Here is a 22,132-nt window from a genome sequence, read left to right as displayed (position 1 = left end):
GTGTGTCTCAGTGACCCAGCCGCTGGGCCGAACTGTCCCCGTATCCGCTATCCCCGCGCCCCTTTAACACCCGGACAGGTGCAGGACGGCGACGCCTCTGGTTGGCTGGCGTGGGGTGACGCAATGGCACATGGCCCGCTACCATTGGCTGTGGCGCGGGCTCCGCCCCCTGGACTGCAGAGCCGGCGGAGGGCGCACGTCTTACGCAGCCGGCGGTAGCAGCGGCGTTGAGGAGCCTGGGCTTGTGGCGTCCGCGGGCTGGGTGGGTTCTCTCTTCCTCCCCCGCGGCCTACGTGGTTCTGGATCCTTCCTTGCCCGCTCGGGGGCCGTGCGTTTGCAGTCTGCAGACCCCGAACCTGACCCCTTCTCTTCATATCCGGATCCGGGCTCCTCCCCCCCTCCCCCAGACCGGGGTTCCGGACTCCTCCCCCCAAGACCGTCCATCCGACGTCTTCTCCCGCAATATTTAGGAATCTGATCCATTCTCCCTAATTCCGCTGATCCAGCCCCTAAGAACCATATCCCGACCCTAAAACAATGGGCTGACTCCTACCCCCTTGCCGAGGATCCAGGCCACCTCCCCCCGCGGTGACGAGGATAACTTGTTCCCGTCCAGGAATTGCAGAATAGCCTCCTTTCCCCAACTAGCTCCCCTCCCTCTGCCTTACCCCAGTCTAGACCTTCTTTTCTTATAACACAGATCTGGACTCCCAGACCCGCGGCACCTCAGAACCCACGCTTTTCTTTCCCACTTGGCTCCTCCAGCGAACCCTCCCCATGTCCTCTGTCTACAGGTCCCCAGCCTGGGAAAAGATGGCCCCACGGGCCCCGAGGGGCCTAGCCCCAGCTCTGCTCTGGGGCCTGAGCCTCTTCCTTGGCCTCCCAGGACCGGTCTGGGTCCAGCTTTCTCCGCCTCCCAAGTCTTCTTCCCCCACTGAGCCCCATCCATGTCACACTTGCCGGGGACTGGTCGACAGTTTCAACAAGGTGGGTGCACCAGCAGTGTAAGAGGAGGGGGCTAGCTACTATAGCACAGGGGTTGAGAGCTGGGAGCTCTGGCATACAAGTCTGCATAGACTCAAGTGTCCCAGCTTGGTTACTTACTGGTTGTATGGCCTTGGGTAGGTGCCTCTCTGTGCCTCAATTTACTGGTCAGTGAAATATAAGTGCTGGAATGTGCCAGACACTGTACTTAGCTATTACTAGTTTTCTCCATTTCCAGGGCCTGGAGAGAACCATCCGGGATAACTTTGGAGGTGGAAACACTGCCTGGGAGGAAGAGAAGTTGTCCAAATACAAAGACAGGTAAGGAAGAGGCTGGAGGGGTGGATTTGTATATCTAACATCCCAATCTGTGTTCTGCTGGTGGAAGCCTAGAGACACTTGGGGAGCACTTATTCAACAAATGTTACTGAATACCTATAGGACAGCACTAAACAAGCCAAGCAGAATTCTTTCTTCAAGGAGCTTCTATTCTAGTAGCGGAAACAGTGAGTAAGTAAGTAAATAATGTCTTATCAGGTGAAGAACAGTAAAGCAGAATGGTGGGAGGCATGGCATTCAAGGTATGACATTCGAACAGAGACCTGAGGTGCAGAAGCAAACTGTGCGACAGTCGGGGAAGGGTTTTGGACAGAGCGGGACTGAGCTTGGTGTATTTGAGAAGGGGCTGGATTTGGAGTGGGCAGAAGGGAGAGTGGTGAAGGTGAAGGCAGAGAGCGTTGAAGGCCACAGAAAGGCATTCAGATTTCATTCTGAGTGTAGCGGGAAGTCATTGGAAGGTTTGGAGCAGGAAAGTGATGTGGTATTATTTATACCTATAAAAGGTCACTTACACTAACAGACTATAGGGGGCCAAGGTGGAGGAGCAGGAAGACCAGTTGGGAGGCTAGTGCACAGTCTAGGCATGACAGTAGTGGTGGACCTGGTGAGAAGGGGTCAGATTCTGGGTATATTTTGCAGATAGACTGATAGGACATGATGATGGAATCATTATGGGGTGTGAGAGAAAAAGTAGAATAAAAGGTGCTCACTAGGTTTTGGGCCTGAGCAACTGGGTGAATCGTGGGACTGTCTTCCTAGATGGGAGAAACGGGTCTGGGGGGGCCTGGAATCAGACGTTCTCATTGAACATGTTGGGCTGAGATGTCTGTTAAACAGTCAAGTAGAGTTAGATTTAGGAGTCAGGAGTTCAGGGTAGAAGTAGGGCTGGAAACATGAATTTGATAGTTATCAGCGTATAGGCAGTGTATAAAGCCAGGGGAGAAGATGAGATTTTATTGAGAGGAGAGGCCTGAGTCCTAGGCCCTCTAGCTTTTCAAAGTCAAACTGGGGAGAAAGAGGCCTGATTCCTAGGCCTCTAGCTTTTCAAAGTCAAACTGGAATTAGACCAGCTTGTCATTTCTGACCCTTTGTACCTTAGGGTCACCTCTCTGATCCTCAGTTTCCTTATCTGTAAAACGGGAGTATTAATGCCAATCCTATTTCATAGGATTGTGGTAAGGATTAAACTATGATACATACTAGAAATAAAAGTTTTGTTATTACGTAACACTGGTCATTTTCCTTTCCCTCAATGGGGCTCAGTTGCCTCATTTGGGAATGAGGGGATTGACCAAAATAACCCTAAGGGCACTTATAGCTCTATAATGGTTACTGTTTTTTTGTTTTGTTTTAAATCACCTCCTATATGCCAGGCACTGTGCCAGACCCTTTAAATATATAATATAATACATTTTATGTGTAAATGTATTTTAAAAAAATTTTTTATTGTAGTAGAATGCAATAACATAAAATTTACCATTAGAGACATTTAGTATATTCAGGTTTTGCAACTATTGCCATTATCTAGTTCCAGACTGATTTCATCCCCCCAAAAAGAAACTCCATCCCTATTGAGCAGTCACTCCTCATTCTCCCTCCTCCCAGCCCTTAGCAACCACTAATCTGTTTTCCGTCTCTATGGATTTGCTGATTCTGTTGGAATCATACAATATGGCCTTTTATGTCCGGCTTCTTTCACTTAGCATAATGTTTTCAAGGTTCATCCATCTTGTAACAAATATCAGTACTTCATTCCTTTTTAAGGCTTAGTAATATTCCATTGTATGAATAGATCACATTTGTTTGTCCGTTTATCAGTTGATGGACATTTGGGTTGTTTCTACCATTTGGCTACTGTGTATAGTATTGCTATGAACATTTGTGTACAAGTTTGAACACCTGTTTTGCATTTTCTCGGGTATGTATCCAGGAGTGGAATTACTGAGTCATGTGGTGATTCCATGTTTAATTTATGGAGGAACTGCCAAAATGTTTTCATTCCCACCTGCAATGTAGGAGGGTTCCAGTTTCTCCACATCCTTGCTAACACTTGTTATATGATATATTTTTAACCACATCTACCCAGCAGGGGTATTATATTCTGTTGTACAGATGCAGGGACTGAGCTATCTTCCAGCCAACCTACAGGAGAGCCATTGTCCCCATTTTACAGATGAGAAAACACATTCAGGAGAGGTTAAGTTCCTTGCCCAAGGTCACACCGCTAGATTGGAACCCAGGTCTCCCCAAACCAGTACCCCCTTCCATTGTGGCCTCTGGCCTTTGACATTATCTGGCACGAGGTGTGGAGGGGGGAGATTGTAAGGAGGGTGGTGGGTGGGCTGGAGTGTGTTCCTACCACCCATCCCTGTCTGGTCAGTGAGACCCGCCTGGTAGAGGTGCTCGAGGGCGTGTGCAGCAAGTCGGACTTCGAGTGCCACCGCCTGCTGGAGCTGAGTGAGGAGCTGGTGGAGAGCTGGTGGTTTCACAAGTGAGTAGCGGGGGCCTTCCTGGGAGGGGCTCAGGCAGGGTCGGCTGGTAAAGCAGAGGGTGGCGAGCTAGGGGCTGTGTCCTCATTCAGCGCCTTCCTCCAAACCCAGGTGTGCTGAGGACTTGTTGGGGGGCCCAGGCTCTCACGCTGAGCTGCAGACTGCCCCTCTGTCGGACGGGGAAAGGGCAGCCTTATGGGTCTTACGCCCAAGATGGGCTGTATCACATCCTGTGGGAGGTTGCGGGAGACGGCAGCACCTCTGACACTGTCTCAGCCCCCTCACCATCCCTCCGCCTCAGGCAGCAGGAAGCCCCAGACCTCTTCCAGTGGCTCTGCTCAGATTCCCTGAAGCTCTGCTGCCCCTCAGGCACCTTTGGGCCCTCCTGCCTTCGTGAGTTTTTCAAGTTCCTCTTGGGGGATGGAAGGGGACTGCTGGGGCCAGGGATCCAGTCCTGGCTCGGCCCCTGGCTGGCTGTGTGCGCTCAGGCTGCTCATATCACTTCTCTGGACCTCTGTTCTCGCCTGCCTCACAGGGCTGGTGAGATGAACAAATCCATGGGGAACGGCTCTGAAAAAGGATACGGGGTTAGAATGAGTCAGATGCGGCCGTGGTTTCTGTCATGTATTTAAGAAATGCGCCCCCCCCCACCAGGCATTTCCCATGTCTGGACTAAGGTGACCTTCCTAGGGACGGGCAAGTGCTGCTGAAGGCCCTGTTGTCACCACCTTTTTCTACACACAGTCCTGAGGCAGGAGCTGAACTTAACTACCAGCCCCTTTTAGAAAAATCTCTCTCAAAGCTGCAGATATAAAGAGTTAGCAACAAAGATGGTCAATTCAGTTTTTATAAAACAAAAGATTTGTAAATAACCTAACTGTTCCACAATGGGGTGTTGGTTAAGTAAATTTCATACAGTTTTATGACAAAATATTATGATGTCGTTAAAATTGTTTCCTCTCCAAAAATGCTTACTAATACGGGGAAAATGTTCTCTACGTACAAGGTTGTATTTACGATCCCACCCGGTTTGGTGTCTGCCCACAGCCTGTCCTGGGGGTGCGGAGCGGCCCTGCGGTGGCTACGGGCAGTGTGAAGGGGAAGGAACTCGAGGGGGCAGCGGGCACTGTGACTGCCAAGCCGGCTATGGGGGTGAGGCCTGTGGCCAGTGTGGCCTCGGCTACTTTGAGGCAGAGCGCAATGCCAGCCATCTGGTATGTTCGGGTAGGTAGCCAAGAGGCGTGGCTTTGGGCAGGGGCGTGTGGGGTACCTGCCTGCCCACCCTCATACTTCCCCCATTCCACCCAGCTTGTTTTGGCCCCTGTGCCCGCTGCTCAGGACCTGAGGAATCAAATTGTTTACAGTGCAAGAAGGGCTGGGCCCTGCATCACCTCAAGTGCGTAGGTGAGTGGGACCCTGCCCTAGGTCTGGAGGGGTGGGCAGGGTCTTGGGCTTGGTCCCCCATCAACACACACATCTCTGGGCTAGACCAGTCCAGTCCCCATCTTCATAGAGATATCAACCTGGTTGGGAAGGCAGAAAAGTAACCAGGCGCTTACAGTATAGACTGATGGTTTTACAGTGAGAAATGTCTCTCTTCCAATTCAGTGGTAGTGGGGAATCAGGGAAGCCTTCTTGGAGGAGGTGTCACTTGGGTCAAGTCTCAAAAATTGAAGAAGGGTTAACCCAGGGAATGAGCATACTGAACTTGGGGTCTGGAAACCTGTGTTCGAGACGAGGGTAAAGGCTAAGCTGCTGTAACAGAAAGATCCCCAAAGACTGTGGCTTAATGAATTTAGAGGTTTATTTTCATCTCATATCACAGTCTGGAAGCCCGTGGTCCAGACTGGCAGAAAAGCTCTGCTTGTCATAGGCATTAAAGACCTAGACTCATTCTGTCTTACTGGGCAGTCATCCCCTTGGGTGTTGAGGCTGGATCACGGGCACCTCTATGTATCATGACCTGGTATTCAGGAAGTACGAAAGAGAAGAAAGTGCACGGAGGATCCAAGTCTGTTGTATTAAGGCCAAGTGAAAAGTGGAGCACATCACTTCTGTTTGCAACATGTTGGCCAGAACTGAATCACAAGGCCACACTTAGCTGCAAGGCAGATTGAAAAACACAGTCTCTAGCTGGACAGCCCTGAGTCCAGCTGCACCTCTGCATGTGTGTTGGTGGACAGCCTGCAGTCTCAGCCACACTGGTGAAGCTTGGGCAAGTCCATTCCCAACAACCCTGGCCTCAGCTTCCCTGTTAGTGAAGTAGGGATTGAAATCCCCACCCTGCCGGCCTCTTTGCAGACATTGATGAGTGTGGCACAGAGCGAGCCAGCTGTGGAGCCGACCAGTTCTGCGTGAACACGGAGGGCTCCTACGAGTGCCGAGGTAAGTGTCTGCTCCTGCGGGGGAGGGGTGTGGGGAGGGTAGGAGGAACTGCTCCATGCCTTTCCCCAAAAACTGCCGCGTTCCCAGGTGCCGGCACCACCCCCCCGCCCCGCCCTAGGCCTCTTCTGGAGCAGGGCTTCCCCCAGGCCTATGGGCAGCTCGCACCCTTGTCTGTCCTCTCCCTTCTCCAGACTGTGCCAAGGCCTGCCTGGGCTGCATGGGGGCAGGGCCTGGCCGCTGTAAGAAGTGTAGCCCTGGCTACCAGCAGGTGGGCTCCAAGTGTCTCGGTGAGTGTCCTGCCACCTGGGAGCGCCTTGTCCACCACGAATTGACAGGGGCCGTAATATGGACGGGGTGTGGGAAGGAAGGGTGGAATGTTGCCTGGGTCAGCACAGAGCGCGTGTCAGGATGTGAGTGAGACCGGAGTCAGGGGTGCTGCCTGTGGGACCCTGGCGGTTAGGGCTCTGACCTCTCCTTGGCCTCCGTCAAGACGTGGACGAGTGTGAGATGGCGGTGTGTCCAGGAGAGAACGAGCAATGCGAGAACACCGAGGGCAGTTACCGCTGTGTCTGTGCCGAGGGCTACAAACAGATTGAGGGCATCTGTGTGAAGGAGCAGATCCCAGGTGAGCCCCAGCTCGGCCCCAGAAACCTGGGGAGGGGAGGTCCTCATCCAGGGGGAGGGCAGGCAAACCCCTCCTTCAGGCAGCTGCAGGCCCTGGCCCACCTGCACTGCCACCCAGCCCTCATGAGGCTGCTCTGCGACCCGAACCCCACCTCTGACCCCCAGGGTGGCCTCACACCTCCCAGGGTAGAAAGGAAATCGGACTTGGCGTCAAATCATTCTGTGCCCCCCGAGCCTCTTTGTCATCTGCCCTTGCCCCGCCTGAGGACTGTTGTAGGCCGTGGGGGTGATGAGACGAAGGACAATCACAGTGATGACGATAGTGACCACTTCCACAGTTCCTGTGTGTCACACACTGTTCCAGGCATATTGCACGTATTAACTTATTTCACCCCTAAAACAAATCCAGTGCTGTAGCTATTATTCTCATCCCCATCCATCTTGCATAGTGGAAGCAGGGACGCAGAGAGATGAAAAAACTCGTCCAGGGCCCCATGGCAAGCAGGTGGCAGAGCTGGGCGTCACATCCAGGCACTGTGGCTCTGGAGCGGGGCTAGTACACATGCTCTGACCCAACTCTCCCGCGTGGCCTTGGGCAAACCTCTTCACCTCTCTGCGCCTCAGTTTCCCATCTAGTAAGACAGGGATAATAAATGCCCGTCTTGGAGTTGTTCTCAGCAGTAAATGACACTGTGTGCTGGCATGCCAGGCAGGCGTGTGGCAGTGATGATCAGGTGTGTGGGAGGCTCCGGGAACAGGGGATGAGTGACGGGCGCTTCTCTTGCCCAGAGTCAGCAGGCTTCTTCTCGGAGATGACAGAGGACGAGCTGGTGGTGCTGCAGCAGATGTTCTTCGGTGTCATCATCTGTGCACTGGCCACGCTGGCTGCCAAGGGTGACTTGGTCTTCACCGCCATCTTCATTGGGGCTGTGGCAGCCATGACCGGCTACTGGTTGTCAGAGCGCAGTGATCGTGTGCTGGAGGGCTTCATCAAGGGCAGATAATCCCTGCCACACCTGCAGCATCTCCTCCTGCCCAGGCTGACCCCAAGGTCGGGACTCTCCCACCTGGACACTTGAGGCACTTGCTTTACTTTTGAGAGTGCGGTAAGCACCCTCTACCCACCTTATGGAGCAGCCCAGACACCTGGGCCTGGGCAGGTGAGGCCCTTGGGTGAAAAAGTAGCCCTATAGGTGGGTGCCGCGAGATCTTGGCCTTGGGGCACTGGTCAGCCTTCACAGTGTTGTGAATTTTTTAAAAAAGTGTCTCCTCGTTGTGGCCGCTAGTGAGCTTTGGCCCCTACCCAGGATGGGGGTGGGGGCGTCCCTTCACAACCCCCTCCTGCCAGCTGCATGCTGTCAGCTCCTGTTCTGTCCTCACCCCCTTGCCCCTCAGCCACTGATTTATTTATTCATCTCAGGAAATAAAGAAAGGTCTTGGAAAATGGAGAAGCTTGTCTTACTACCTGCCCCCACCCACCATGGGTTGGCCTAAGCTACTGAGAGCCCCTCCACCCTTGGGGAAGTTTCCTAAAACCCTGGGAAACTGAGGGCCATCCTGATGGAGGAGCAGCAGGAGGACAAAGGAGAGGGTTGGCCCTGAAGTAGTGTTAAGAGAAGGGAGATGGAGGAACCAGGCTTAGGAGTGGAACTTTCTCAGTTCAGTACCAGCTATCACTTGCCAAAGGACCCTGACAAATGACTTTCATCTCTGAACTTCACTCTTCTCATCTATAAAATGGGCATGATAACGCTTCCCACTCAGGCTTACTGTGAGAATTAAGGTGATGGATGTGAAAAGCTGAAGACAGTGTACAGCAGATAGATGTTCCATGAAATATTGATAGCCATTATTTCTAAAGCCTCCAAGGGTTGAGGGCCCTTTCCTTTGGAAGTCCTCCCCTCCGCAATAAACACAGGACTTAGAATCACTGGGGGTGGGTATCTCCTCTAAACAGGATCCTGGCATGGCTGGAGGGAGGCTTGAGCCAAGTCCTAAGGGTTTATTTCTTTGGCACAAAGAGGACAGTCTGGACAGTCGAGCCTCATCTTCACACTGGAGAGTCTGGATGGGATGTTAGGGCATTTGGACCCTGTTCCCCATTCCCAAATACGTGCATGTCCACCCTGTATTCTGCATAAGTCACGGCCTCTGTGCAAAATACCCGCTAAAAAATAGAGATATTTTAAAAAACAAAAATCTGGGGGTGGGGGTGGGTTCGTGTCCGGCTGTCTCCGGAGGCTGCAATCAGTTGGGGCCCAGGAATACTCCCGGAATGTTTTTCAAATGCTCAGCATCCCAGAAGGTCATGCCGCGGTAGGGCCATCGAGGGCGGGGCCCTGGTCCTGAGTTTCTGGACCCCCTCAGAGCTCGATGGTGTCACTGGAGGCGCTGCGGGAGTCCCCGGGCTTGCAGCGAGGCTGGATCCCATTCTGGGGTTCCCCGGGCCGGGCGGGACCCGGGGCAGGAGCTGGGGCAGACAGTAGCTGCACCGTGCTGGGCAGCTCATCCAGGGGCAGACTGTCCATCGACGACAGCCCGTGGCGCCAGGGGTTCCAGCTGATCTTGAGCGAGCCCCGTGAGAAGCTGTCCACGGAGCTGCCGGAAGCCACCCCGACAGGCTCGTCCACTACATGTGGTGGGACCGGGCCGCGCACGCGCACGTCGCTGAGCGACCGGCTGCGGCCGCGGAGGAGCGAAGAACCTGCGCCATCCAGCTCGGCGTCGGGGTGGCTGCCCCGGCGCGGCCGCAGCGCGCCCCCGGGCGGCGGGGAGGCCAGGCCACGGAGGCCGCAGCGCCGGAAGATGCTGTCTCGCACCAAGTGCTCTCGGAAGAGCGCGGCGTCGATGCTGCGGCTCAGGTTGATGGGTGATGGCGGCCGCAGGTCCAGCTCGCTCATCGATGGCGCCGGCCCCATGCTGCTGCGGGACGGTCCCGGGCCACCCAGGGGACCGCGGCCCAGCGACGCAGCCGAACCCCAGGCGCCTGAACTGGGCGTGGCTGGAGGCCCACCCTCCGCCGGGTTGCGCATGAGGCTCTTGCTAATGTCCAGGGTACCTGCGCCGACGCTGCTGGGCCCCGCGTAGCAGTTGTTGGGCCTCTCGGGCACCTCGCTCTTGCTGGAGGGCGTAGGGCACGCCAGGCGCAGCAGCTTAGCCCAGCAGGCGTGCTCTGTGGGCGGCCTGGGCCGCGCGGCGGCCAGAGCGGCCAGCGCCAGGGTGAGCGCCCACGTCAGCTCCAGCAGGCGCAGCCAGAAGTGGACGCCCCACCAGGCCCACGAGAAGTGGCCCACCCGGCCGGGGCCCGGGTACAGCCAGAGCGCGGCCGCCAGCTGCAAGCCACTGGCCAGCAGCCCCAGCGCGCCCGCCACGGCCAGCAGCCTGGGGCCCGGGCTGGCATCCAAGCCCCTCGGCCCGTCCAGCAGGCGGCGACGGCACAGGCAGAGCGTGCCCAGAGCCACGGACGCGCCCCAGGCGCACGATAAGCCCTGAGCCAGGAGGTTGAGCGCAGGCCTCGCCGACAGCAGGTCTGTGGCGAGCAGCCCCAAGCCGTGCGCCAACGCCAGCGCTCCCAGGAGGAGCGGGTTCTGCAGCTGCTGTGGCAGCCCCGCGCCCAGGCCGAGCAGGGTCAGGGCCGCCAGCGCGGTGAGTAGCAAGGGAAAGGGCAGATTGTAGAGCACCAGGCCGGCGCGTAAACCCAGCCGTGCCTGCGAGCCATAGGGGTCGGTGAGCATGTAGGCGGACCGCAGCCCCGACGCCACCAGCACCAGCACCGCCGCCACCAGTGCCAACCGGGGCCCCGCAGGGGCGGCTGCCAGCGAGGCCAGTGCCAACAACGCAGGCAGCAGGAAGAGCACCCCGACCCCGTAGACGTGCAGCTCCCAGGAAAAGCTCAGCACCCGCCGCAGGGGACCCCAGCGCAGGGGAGGTGAGGTGGCGTTGGCAGGGGGGCTGGAGGCCGGGACTGATGCCGCGGAGCTGGCGGAGGGCTCCGGAGGGGGTGGCTGGCCCAGGGCACGCTGCGTGGTGACCCGAATGAGGCCCCGGCGTGACGTCGAGGGGGCCTGGACAGGGGGCGCTGGGGGGTGGCTTTGGGGACGCCCCGGCCACTCCTCGGCTTCATCTGCAACAATAACAATATTAAAATAGCCCTCTGAAAAGTACTTTTGATTTTCCATCATCCTCCGGTGTGGTGAGCAAGTTACTTAACTTTTCTAAGCACATCTGTAAAATGGGGATGGTAATAGCACCCCTCTTCACTGGGTTGTGGTGAGGATTAAATGTTTAGCACAGTCCCCAACACCCAATAAGTGTTAAATGGATGTGACCTATCATTTTTTTTTAACATGCCACCTGCTCTCAACGGGGACTGCATATTAGAATCACCTGGAGATCAACTCAGTCAGAATTCCTTGTGCTGGGGCCTGGGCACTGGAATTTTTTAAAAGCTCCTCTGGTGAACTGTGGGACTTGGAGAATCACTGCACTAAATATACCCATGTATACTTAAGAATTTATATTTAAGAATTTTCCAGCCCTCAGAGTGCAAATGACTTCTCCCAGAGTACCCAGTGAGTAGTAGTTTATTATCCTAAGTTGTTTGAAGTTGTTGGCCATTTCCTTTAAGGAGGTGTTTGTCCCCATTCACTCCCCACCCCTCGCTTATATACCTCACACAAGTTCTTAGGTATTAGAGTACCCGATCTCCCCAGCCCCCGAGCCATGCCCTCACCTGGCTGCAGGGCTCCCACAGGGCTCTCTGTTCCGTTTGTAGTTGGGCCAGGGTCCGAAGGGCCAGGGATGAGGGACTTGGGGGTACCTGGGGCCTCCACTGCTCCTCTCACACGCTGGGGGGAGATGGGGTCTGCTCCATTCATTGCTGCTATCTCTGAAATAACAAAAGCAGTCATTGCTTTGCCTGACCCTCCAGCGTTCCCCAAAATCTAATCCCCCAGGAGGGAGGCACAATCACCCTCATTTGCCAGAATGAGGAAAGCAGGACCCAGAGGGACCAGAGGTCACACAGAAACTGGGGCATCCAGCTGCCCTGGAACACTGCCCGTCCCAGCCCTGCTCAGCACCCTCACTTTGATACCCACCTGGCTTGGGCTGCCCATTAGGAGTCTCTGAGGCTGGGGGACCTGAGGGCTGGGGTCCTGATGAGCCCCTAACATCAGGGAGGTCAGTCTGTTTGGGTGAGGGACTTGGAATACTGACTTCCCAGGTCTCCCCACCTCCAGCCTTCTTGGGGAGCTCCATGGGCAGCTCCTCAGCAGGAGGAAGGCTTCTGGCCAATGCCAGGTCTGGCTGGGACCCAGGCTCCTGAGAGGATGCCGCCTCAGCTGGTGATACTGAGCCAACATCAGGAGCTGCTGGATCCTGCTGGGTGAAGAGGGGGCCTTGAGCTGCCTCCTGGAAGTCCTCCTCACTCCCACCCTGTTCTTTCAGCCCTGGCCTCATGATAGTGCCTGGGTGTGGCGCAAGAGTGTGGGGAGGGCCCTTGTGGTCCCAGGGGGATGTCTCTGAGACCCCGATCTTGGCTTTGGCCACAAGACCCTCATCTCTAGGTGGTCGCTGTCCCACTCGGCTTCCAGGCTGCCCTGGGATGGGAGGAACCGTGGCTAGCCCGAGTTGGAGTCTGGGAGTTGTGGGGGTGAAAGTGAGATGGGGGGTGCCCACTGGATAGGGGGCTGGTGCCTCTTGCTCCACAGACTCCTGTGATTCAGGAGGTCCTGTCCAGCCCTGAAAAACTGGCCCTCGAGCCACCTGGAGGTCATCAGTTACTGGGAGTCCTTCTCTCTGCGCCCCATGGGCTGCTTTAGGTCCATGCAGGGCTGGGCCAAGGGAGTCTGTGGGCCTCTCAGGCATCTCCTCAGCAGGGACCTGGGGGACATTGGAGTTCCAGGGGCTCTCGTCTCTGGGCTTCTCCCAGAAGAAGTCAAAGGCCTGGGGCTCTGTGCCAACAGGGCCCTTGGGGTGGGCTCCTGGGATCAAGTGTGGTTCCAAGTCCTCAAGTGGCCTGGGAAGGCCCCGGCCCAGGGCAGAGCCAGCCCCCAGGGACAGCAGCAGCAACAGCAGCAGGCGGCCATACACACAGCCCCAGGGGCTGGGAGCCATGGTCCGCTCTGATGCCTGGGCCTGGAGCCCTCAGCTTCCAGTCTTCACGGGATGAGCCTAAAAAAAGGAGAGGGGGATGGCATAAGATGGGTCTCCCATGGCTGCCCCAAAGAGGCTGGTGGGAAAGAAAGGAAGAATCCTCCTCTACCCGCCCCTTCCTCTTCAACCTCTTCATGCTGCCCAGAGTGACCTTTTAAAACTGCATCTCTGGTCATGCCACTTGCCCTAATTCAAAACCTTCAATGGCTCCCCATCGCCCTCAGGAGAGAATATAAGCTCCTCTCCTGGCCTTCCAAGGCCACACCAGGATGCTCACCTATCCCTCAACACCCACGGAACTGCCTGACGCCCCATGCCTTTGCTCCTGCTCTTCCCTCAGGCTGGAATGCCCTCTCCCTTCTCCTTCACTTGCTGAAATCCTATTCTTTTTTTTTTTTTTTTTTAATCCTATTCTTGAGGGCCCAGGTCAAATATCAGAGAGGTGGAGAGGGAGAGAAATACTACGCCCGTGCCTTTGAGGAGGGACCTGGGTTTCAATCCCAGTTTCACCATTTCCTGGGTGAGTTACTTTTCCCCTCTGCATCATGGTTTTCCCATCAGTAAAATGGGTATAATAATAGTACCTAACTCAAAGGGGCTCTTATAAGACATAACAAAACACAGGATGGACCAGTCCCATAATTGGAGCTTAATAAGCATTAGAGTCCTTTTACTTTTCCTTTTGTCCAGAAAGCTTTCTTTCCCACCAGCCCCCTTAACTATGTCAGCAAATAATTGGAGGACATACTATGTGCCAAACCTAGGGGATAAAACAGTGAACAAGATTGACAAGATGCCTGGCCTCATGGAGCTGGTGTTCTAGGTAAGAGACAGACAATGAATAATTTTAAATAAGGTGAACTATGGAGAACATAAAACAGGGTTAAGAGATAGAAGGGGGGGGGCTACTTTACACAGGAGTGCTAGAAAGGCCACTCAGGTGACATTTAAGCTAAATGCTGCATGGGAAGAAGGAGTCAGCCATTTGATGATATCCAGAAAAAGCATCTGGAGGAGGGAACAGAAAGTGCAAAGGCCCTTCAGCAGGAATGAGGAGCACAGCAGATGCAGGAGAAAGGAGCAGAGGGAGATGAAATCAGGAAGGTGGGGCTTTCTCAAAAGCCACGAAAAGGCACCTGCATTTTATTCTAAGTGTCCCAGGAAGCCAATGGAGATGTTAAGCATGGGAGTCATGAGATCTGAGAAGTGTCTTAAAAGGGGGAGAGAGGCCAGTGCAGAAATCCAGGCAGGATATGATGGTGGCTTGTTTCAGCTTGAGTATTTCTTTCCCTGACACTCCCTCCACCCCTTCCTGTCACACCAGTCACATAGTATAATAATCTCCTATCTCCCCCACCCTCCTGGGGCTTCTCAAGGGCTGTGTCTGCGTCTTTTATTTCTTGTCTCCAGCCACTGCATATGCCTGGCCCAGGTGGATATTCCTTTATGGTGCCGCTTCCTGAGAGTCCCTAATGGAGCCGGGAGGCAAGACGGGACCCCATGGCCAGGAGAGGGGGACCAGGAGAGGGGGCCAGGGGCTGTGAGAGCCAGTGCCCGGGTGTGTTTAGGGGCAGAGGCCCTGTTCCCTTCCTCTCTGGGGAACAGTTGTGCTCAAAGATCCTTGGTGGCTCACAGACACCTTGAGAAGCCAAAGAAAACTCCAGGCGCTCTCCCCAGGGAAGTGTCCAGGTTCACCAAAGCTTGTGGGTAATTTTAGGGGGAATCAAAGACCCCTTAAACCCATTCCCCAATCTGCCTCATTAGTTCATTTCTCAAACATTCACCGAGCTCATGCTCTGCTCCTGGCCCAGGCTAGGTGCTGGGGACCCAAAGAGAAGCCTCAGTTCCAGTGTGGGGAGTGGTGGTGAGCTGAGGGGGAAGGACTGGAAGGGCCCTAACACAGGCACTAGTTAATAATAGTACTTCTGTGTTGAGCTCTTGCCCACTTAGGCTCCTGTGCTAAGCTTAGCTGCGTGTCCTCGATTTTATCCACCCCTCCCAAAACAAGCTGGTGTGGGTATACCCATTTCATAGGGAAGAAAGCAAGGTTCAGAGAGGTTGAGCAACTCGCCCAAGGTCACACAGGCTGCAAATGGCCATACTAGGGGCTGTGAAACCCGCATTGGCTCATTTTACACAGGGGGTCCGAAAAGCTTTGCAGAGGAGGAGACAGCAGAGTTGGGCCTTCAGTGATAAGCATCTACCATCTGCTCACCACCCGCAATCCAAGAGATGTAGTCACCTCCGGATGAGGAGGGGGCTGCACAGTCCTGGTTTCCTGCTGCTGAAGAGGTTTTTTGTGTGTGTGGGGGGGGTGTTCTCGCTCCCTCAGGGACTGGGAAGAGGCCGGCCTGGGGGCAGGGCGAGGGCCGCCGCAGGGCAGCCTCCAGGAGCTGGTCCATCTCGGGTTACCTCTCCTTTTCCTCCATCTCCTCTCCCCTGGCTCCGCGCCTTCCCGCAGTGTCCTGGGTGGGGGGTGCACGCTGGTGCAGGCCCTGCCACTCGCACCTGAGAGGGGGGCTGCAGGCCATGCTCCCTGCCTGGGCCCCGCCATCGCCCCCTCCCTAGTCCAGCTCCTCACCTGGGCGCCGAGCTGGCAGCCCCCGCGTTCACCTTGCGCACGTCCCTGAAGCCGCTTGCTGCGCCGCATCCTCCGAGATGCTCAGACTTGGCTAACAGAGCCCGGCGCTGCCGATGGCGGAGCCCGCCCACAGGAGCGCCATCCTCGCTTAACCCTTTCCCCTTAGGGATGGATTCTTCTCCCAGTCCTGACCTCCCCTCTCTGAGGGATTCTCAGGGCTAAGAAGGGAACTGAGGTCACCTTCGAGGGCTGTAGAAATCACTTCCGCAGCATCCCCGAAAACGGGGCAGCCAATCTCTGTTTGCATACCTCCTGGGACGGGGAGCTCACTTCCTTAATGTCTCTAGACCTATATCCTTATAGGGCTACATACATACTACATACGGACCTACAGGTAAATCCTACCTACAGCTTGATGTGTATCCTTCAGCTTTTTCAAGGCACAGCCATATATACTTCTTAAATAGAAAAGAGATCATACTGTACATGTCGTTCTGTAACTTGCCTTTTTCCCCTTCACTTTGCAATATAACCTGGCACATTTTCCATGTACATTTCTACAGATCCATCTCATTTCTTGTATTCAGTGTTGAGAACTGCAGCATATGATCAGCCTGTCATTTTTATTTATCTGGTTCCTGAGGTTGGACATGTAGATTGTTTCTAGCCTTTTGCTAGCAGGAATAATGAGGCAAGGACATTCTTGCATAGACATCTTTGTGCACATGCACTAGTGTACCTATCAGATAACTTCCTCCCTGAGGCATGGTTAGGTCAGTGGGTCTGCACATTTTCAGGTCTGTCTGTCAAAATGCTCCAGGTCCCTCTTTGGACAACTCCTGATGTACTAAATTTCCACCATTAGGTTCAACACATTAAGAGGAATCCACACAAGGAATACATGTGGTCATTAAATATGATGTAGAATCTTTAATGGCATAGAGACATGTCCAGAGTAGATTGTTATTTATTTATTTAAATTTCAGTCATTTGAATTATAAAAGTAATATGTGCTGATTGTCCCAATTCAAGCAACATAGAAATGTTCAAAGAACACATGAACTGTCTTATCCTTGGTCTCTCCAACTCTGCCCCCCAGATATACCCATTGTTAACACCATTCTGTTTGCTTTGCATCATATAAAATATATATGTGCATGCATTTCTACAAAAATGGGATCATACTATGCCTATTATTCTATAAGTTTGTTTTGCCTTAAGCAGATATATGTTGGAAACATTTTGAAGGCAATACATACTAGCTCCACCCTTTCTTTCAATTAGCGGCACAGTTTTGTATGATGTGGATGTACCGTTAGTTTCGCAGACATTCCCAGTATTCCCCTACTGATAAGTAATCAGGTGGTTGACAGCTTTTTTTTTTTTCTCCTAGAAACAATACTGCAGTAAGCATCCTTACATGCTAATATATACATCATTATATGCTGATACTCTAAATTCTCTCAGATAAGTATTTGTGTGATCCCATTTTTGTTAATATCTGTCAGTCAATCAATCAATCATCTATCCTATCCCTAAATATTAGAAGGTAAATAGTGGGTGATGCGATTTTTATCTAATTTTGCTTTTCTGTTTACCAATGTTTAATACAATCATGTATTTCTTTTGTGATCAGAGATAAGAATGATAAATATCATTTTAAAAAGAAAGAAAGAAGATCCTTCCTAGGTTTGAGCTGAAATCTCCCTCCCAGTGTTTTCCTACCTGCGTCTCTCACAGAAGAGCAATGCTCAGCCATTAGATGTGTCTGACATGTTGCAGTTTGAAGGGTGTTCAGTCCCTAGTAGCTGATAAACGGTGGAGCCTGAATCCAGCTTCTCTGACTCTGGGAGAGGGTTCAGGCTTTTCCCATTTCACCATATCATCTGACCAGCTTTACTGTTTTTCTTGTGGGAACCCCTTCAGGATTGTAAAGTCATCTCTCATTTCTCTAGAATTTTCTCCTTCCAGGCCAAATGCTCCCAGTTCTTTTAGTCTTTCCTCGAAGGACAGGGTTCTGGGATTTCACCATTGTGACATCTCTCCTCTGTTTCCTTTTTACCAGGTCAACGATGTCCTCTTTAAAGTATAACTCTTGGAACTGAACCCAGTTGAGAATACAGCTGAACTTTCACCTCCCCTTTCCTCGAGTCTACTCCTCTATTAATATGACCTCACCCTAAAGTAATGTTTCTGGCAGCCACATCACTTTATTGCCCAATATTGACTAGGTCTTCCTCATCTCGTTGTGTGCATTTGGTCTCTTGACCCTCACTGTAGGATGCTACATTTATTTGTTGTTTATTTTATCTTGTTAGATCTAGCCAGTTGTTCTGATCTTGTGGGAAGTTATCTAGATCCTGATTCTATATGTAATAGGTAATTGGCATTTTTTGGCATTGTCCAAGATCTCTCTTCCTGACGGTATCCTAATTTCCTTTGAGGAACCTCTGTCTTTTCCCCTGTGGGCAGTCTTGGTGGGAGGACAGTTCCGGGGCCCACTACAGAAGCTGCGGGGTCCAGGTCCCTCTTCTCAGTGCCTCCTGTGAACTCTCTAATGAGTCTCCTTAGAGATGTCGAGATTCCCTCAGCAGGCTTGGAGCTGGCTTGGTTCCCTTCCTCAGTTTCCCCCGAGGAGGGCAGTGTGTGTGTGCGTGGACCACCTATTCATGCCCCTGCAGAGTCTCACTGCCTTGACAGTGCCCAGCCCCCCAGTCCACGCAGGATCATTTGGCTGCACCCTGGATGACTCTTTGGAGCCAGGAGCCCCAATCCCATTGTGTTTCCAAACCATGGATTGGTAGGGCTTTTGAGATCACACACAAAGGCAAGGGATATTATGATCCCTTTGGCCAGAGGCCAAGATGAAAGCTGATCCAATGGAAAGAGGAGACTGACTGGGGGTGGAGGTGAATGTAAGTGGGGAGCATGGGGTGCCAGGTGTAGGTGGGGAATATCCTGTCTCTTACAGGAGCTCCTAGCATCATCCTGGAGACTCTGGGACAGCAAGAATGGGCAGGGGATGATTCCAAGCTTATGGGGGATGGTCAGTAGCTCTGTTTACCAAGTGCTTAGTCTGCCAGGAGCTGTGCTGCACACCGTACATGCATTATTCTTTTTAATTCCTGACAGCAACCCTATATATTATTATGCTCTCTATTTTACAGCCAGAAAGTCCAAGCTCAGAGAGGTGAAGTAATTTGTACAAGGACACACAGCAAATAAGAAGCCAAACCATAAGAGCCAGTGATCTTAAGAGTGATGACACCATCCCGCCCCTCTGGAGGCATCTCAGAGATAGAAGGGGAGATGAAAATCCCAGGCCTTCCAGGTGGCTCCAACTGTGCTAGGAGTTTGAGTCTGAAAATAGGCCTCCAACTGGGATCTCTGTTGAAAGGACAGCAGACCACCAGCGTTGGGAGTTGTTGGGAGCTCCTACCCTAGAGTACCTTGGAAGCTCCCAAGGAAAGGGAGAGAGAAGGAAAAGGCAAAGGTGAGTGACAGCAATGAAGTCTCCTGCTTAGACAGGACAATTGGCTGGCATTTCTGTTCTGGCTGGTAGCTCTGGCGGGCAGGAGCAGAGAAACAAAAGGCAGCAGGGGGGTGGTGGGGTGGCGGGTGCGGTGGGGCGTGGGCGAGATGCTGCCGCCTGGAGGACATTCTTTGCGTTCTGCCCGCTGTCCTATCTCTGAGGGCAGGAACAATTATACTCTTTCACTCAACTGGCCAAATTAAGCCTCAAGGGTTCCTGCAATCTTAACTCATTCCTTCTCAGATTTTAGCCTCCATGGATACCAACTAAACGAACCCAGTCTTTTAAAAAGACATTTTTTGTTGTTGTTAATAAGTCTGATAATCCGGTACACACTTTAAAATCAACTGTTCCTTATTTCATTCCCTCTCACTCCCAATTCCCTTCAGCTCTTTCTGGTATTTCTGATTTTTCCTTCTGGTTTTTATATGTGTTTTCTAAGGGTCAGATTTATACTGCTAATGTTAATTTTTTTTTTCAGTTTTAGATTCTACCTATTGACTACTACAAAGGAACGTGAAGATTTAGCTCTCATATTGCCTTCCACATTTTTCTGCGCCGCTTTTGTTTATATCGTAAGTCTGCATTTACAATACGAGAAGCACGAAACAAATTATTCAGGCTGAGTCAAGAGTGTACTGTGATTATAATTCCTTTGCTAGATGTTCTGTTTTTCCTGGGGTAAGTGTTGTTTGGTTTTTTACTTGCTTAATTTTCTACGCATCTATCACTAATTCATCTATCTATCATTAATTCCCCTTAATCTTTCCTTGAAGCGAAAAATAATCTAAAGATTTGGCTTCCCATCCAGATAAGAATACTTTCAAAAAGACTCACAGACTTCTATAAAAAATACGTGGTTTCTTCAACAAATAAACAGCTTGAAAAAAAGCAGGGGGAGGGGAAAATGTTATAAAAGAGACTTAAGAGACATAGCAGTCAAATGCCACGTGTGGGCCTTGTTGGGATCCTCATCCAAACAAACCAACTGCACAGAGGCGTTTTAAGATAACTGGGGGTAGTCTGAACATTGATTGGTCCTTAGCATAGACTAAAGAATAAACCTGTTTGGACTAGGTGAATAATGGCATAGTGGGTCATGTTTTAAAAATTCCTTATCTGTTAGAGCTACTTACTAAAATGTTTATGTGTGAAATGATATCGTATCTAAGATTTACTTTTAAAACACTCCAGGCAAAAAAGCGGGTTTGGAAGATACATGAAATACTGGCAAAATGTTGAGAATTATTCATTATCAGTGGAGGGAGATGGTTACGTCCTTTTATACTATCCTCTCTACTCTTGTGTATGGTTGGAATTTTCCATAATAAAATCTTTTAAATGAAAAAGAAATTCACAAAGAAATGGAAGAAAGGAAAAGATTGCACAGGGTTGGCTGTGCATTTTGTGAGCTGGTTGCAGAAATAAAAACATTTTATGTATTGGGTACTAGCCCACTTTGGAGGGGCAGGGATACAGAACTCAGGTTTCTGAAGCGCACTGACCTTCCCAGGCTGCCCCAGAGCCCGGGAGATGGGGAGGTGGGACCAGGGTCAGCAGGAGGGGTGGCAGGGAGGGGGGTTAAAGCACAGGAGAGGCTCAGGGACATGCTGGCAGACCCCTGACACCCCTCTGCACCCAGCAGTCGCAGATCTCTCCTCCATGCCCTCCTTCTGCAGCCTGGGTAGTCTACAAGAGCCTCTCGTAGCCATGACCATGAGATATCTTGATGTCAGCTGCCAAGGGCTTATGATCCCCCTCTCCTGCTTAACAGTGATGTAATTCACATAACATAAAATTCACCTATTTAAGGTGTACTATTCAGTGGGTTTTATTATATTCACAAAGTTGTGCAGCTATCATCACAATTTTATTTTTTATTTATTTCATCTTTAAAATAAATTTATTTATTTATTTATTTATTTATTTTTGGCTGTGTTGGATCTGCGTTGCTGCACGTGGGTTTTCTCTAGTTGTGGCGAGCGGGGGCTACTCTTTGTGGCGGTGAGAGGGTCTCTCATTGCGGTGGCTTCTCTTTGTTGCAGAGCACAGGCTCTAGGTGTGTGGGCTTCGTTAGTTGTGGCACGCAGGCTCAGCAGTCGTGGCTCACAGGCTCTAGAGCACAGGCTCAGTAGTTGTGGCGCACAGGCTCTAAAACACAGGCTCAGTAGTTGTGGCACCTGGTCTTAGTTGCTCCGCGGCATGTGGGATCTTCCCAGACCAGGGCTTGAAGCCACGTCCCCTGCATTGGCAGGTGGATTCTTAACCACTGCGCCACCAGGGAAGTCCCTATCACCACAATTTTAGAACATTTTCTTTTTTATTATATTTTTTATTATTGAAGTATAATTGATTTACCATGTTGTGTTAGTTTCAGGTGTACAGCACAGTGATTCAGATATATATATATATATATATATATATATATATATATATATATACACACACACACATATATTCTTTTTCAGATTCTTTTCCCTTACAGGTTATTATAAAGTATTGAGTATAGTTCCCTGTTCTATACAGTAGGTCCTTGTTGGTTATCTGTTTTGTATATAGTAGTGTGTATACGTTAATCCCAAACTCCTAATTTATCCCCCACCCCTTTCCCCTTTGGTAACCATAAGTTTGTTTTCTATGTCTGTAGGTCTATTTGTGCTTTGTGAATAAGTTCATTTGTACCTTTTAAAAAATTTATTGATCGACTGCCGTGCCATGCAGCCTGCGGGATCTTAGTTTCCTGACCAGGGATAGAACCCATGCGCCCTCCATTGGGAGCACAGACTCTTAACCACTGGACCACCAGGGAAGTCCCTGTACCTTTTTTTTTTTTTTTAGATTCCACATATAAGTAATAGCATATATTTGTCTTTCTCTTATCTGGCTTACTTCACTTAGTACTGTATGATAATCTCTAGGTCCATCCATGTTGCTGCAAATGGCATTATTTCATTCTTTTTTCATGGCTGAGTAATATTCCGTTGTATATATATAACACATCTTTTTTATCCATTCATCTGTCGATGGACATTTAGGTTGCTT

The 22,132-nt window shown here is 51.6% G+C and overlaps 2 protein-coding genes across 3 annotated transcripts; one reads left to right on the top strand and one right to left on the bottom strand.

Annotated features, from left to right (window-relative positions):
* The first annotated feature begins 157 nt into the window (after positions 1–157).
* On the top strand, positions 158–8,272 carry CRELD1 (cysteine rich with EGF like domains 1). 2 transcript variants are annotated; one of them, XM_068559539.1, is made up of 11 exons: positions 158–262; positions 795–987; positions 1,223–1,305; positions 3,704–3,814; positions 4,114–4,205; positions 4,860–5,036; positions 5,121–5,216; positions 6,114–6,197; positions 6,389–6,484; positions 6,688–6,822; positions 7,611–8,272. In XM_068559539.1, the coding sequence occupies exons 2-11, from the start codon at positions 814–816 to the stop codon at positions 7,823–7,825; spliced, it is 1,263 nt and encodes a 420-aa protein (XP_068415640.1). In that variant the 5' UTR covers positions 158–262; positions 795–813; the 3' UTR covers positions 7,826–8,272. The 2 variants fall into 2 exon arrangements, with proteins under 2 accessions (XP_068415640.1, XP_068415639.1); XM_068559538.1 differs by lacking the exon at positions 158–262 and having other exon boundaries at positions 437–987.
* Positions 8,273–9,184: 912 nt separating this feature from the next.
* On the bottom strand, positions 9,185–12,938 carry PRRT3 (proline rich transmembrane protein 3). The gene is made up of 3 exons (XM_068559527.1): positions 11,921–12,938; positions 11,554–11,709; positions 9,185–10,944 (listed from the first exon to the last, which is right to left on the bottom strand). Exons 1-3 carry the CDS (start codon positions 12,936–12,938, stop codon positions 9,185–9,187), a joined length of 2,934 nt encoding a protein of 977 aa, XP_068415628.1.
* Positions 12,939–22,132: the final 9,194 nt, after the last annotated feature.

Source organism: Eschrichtius robustus, chromosome 12 (assembly GCF_028021215.1).
Source record: "Eschrichtius robustus isolate mEscRob2 chromosome 12, mEscRob2.pri, whole genome shotgun sequence".
Classification (NCBI taxonomy): domain Eukaryota; kingdom Metazoa; phylum Chordata; class Mammalia; order Artiodactyla; family Eschrichtiidae; genus Eschrichtius; species Eschrichtius robustus.
Note: the sequence above shows the minus strand (reverse complement) of the source record. Positions and strands in the feature narration are given on the sequence as shown.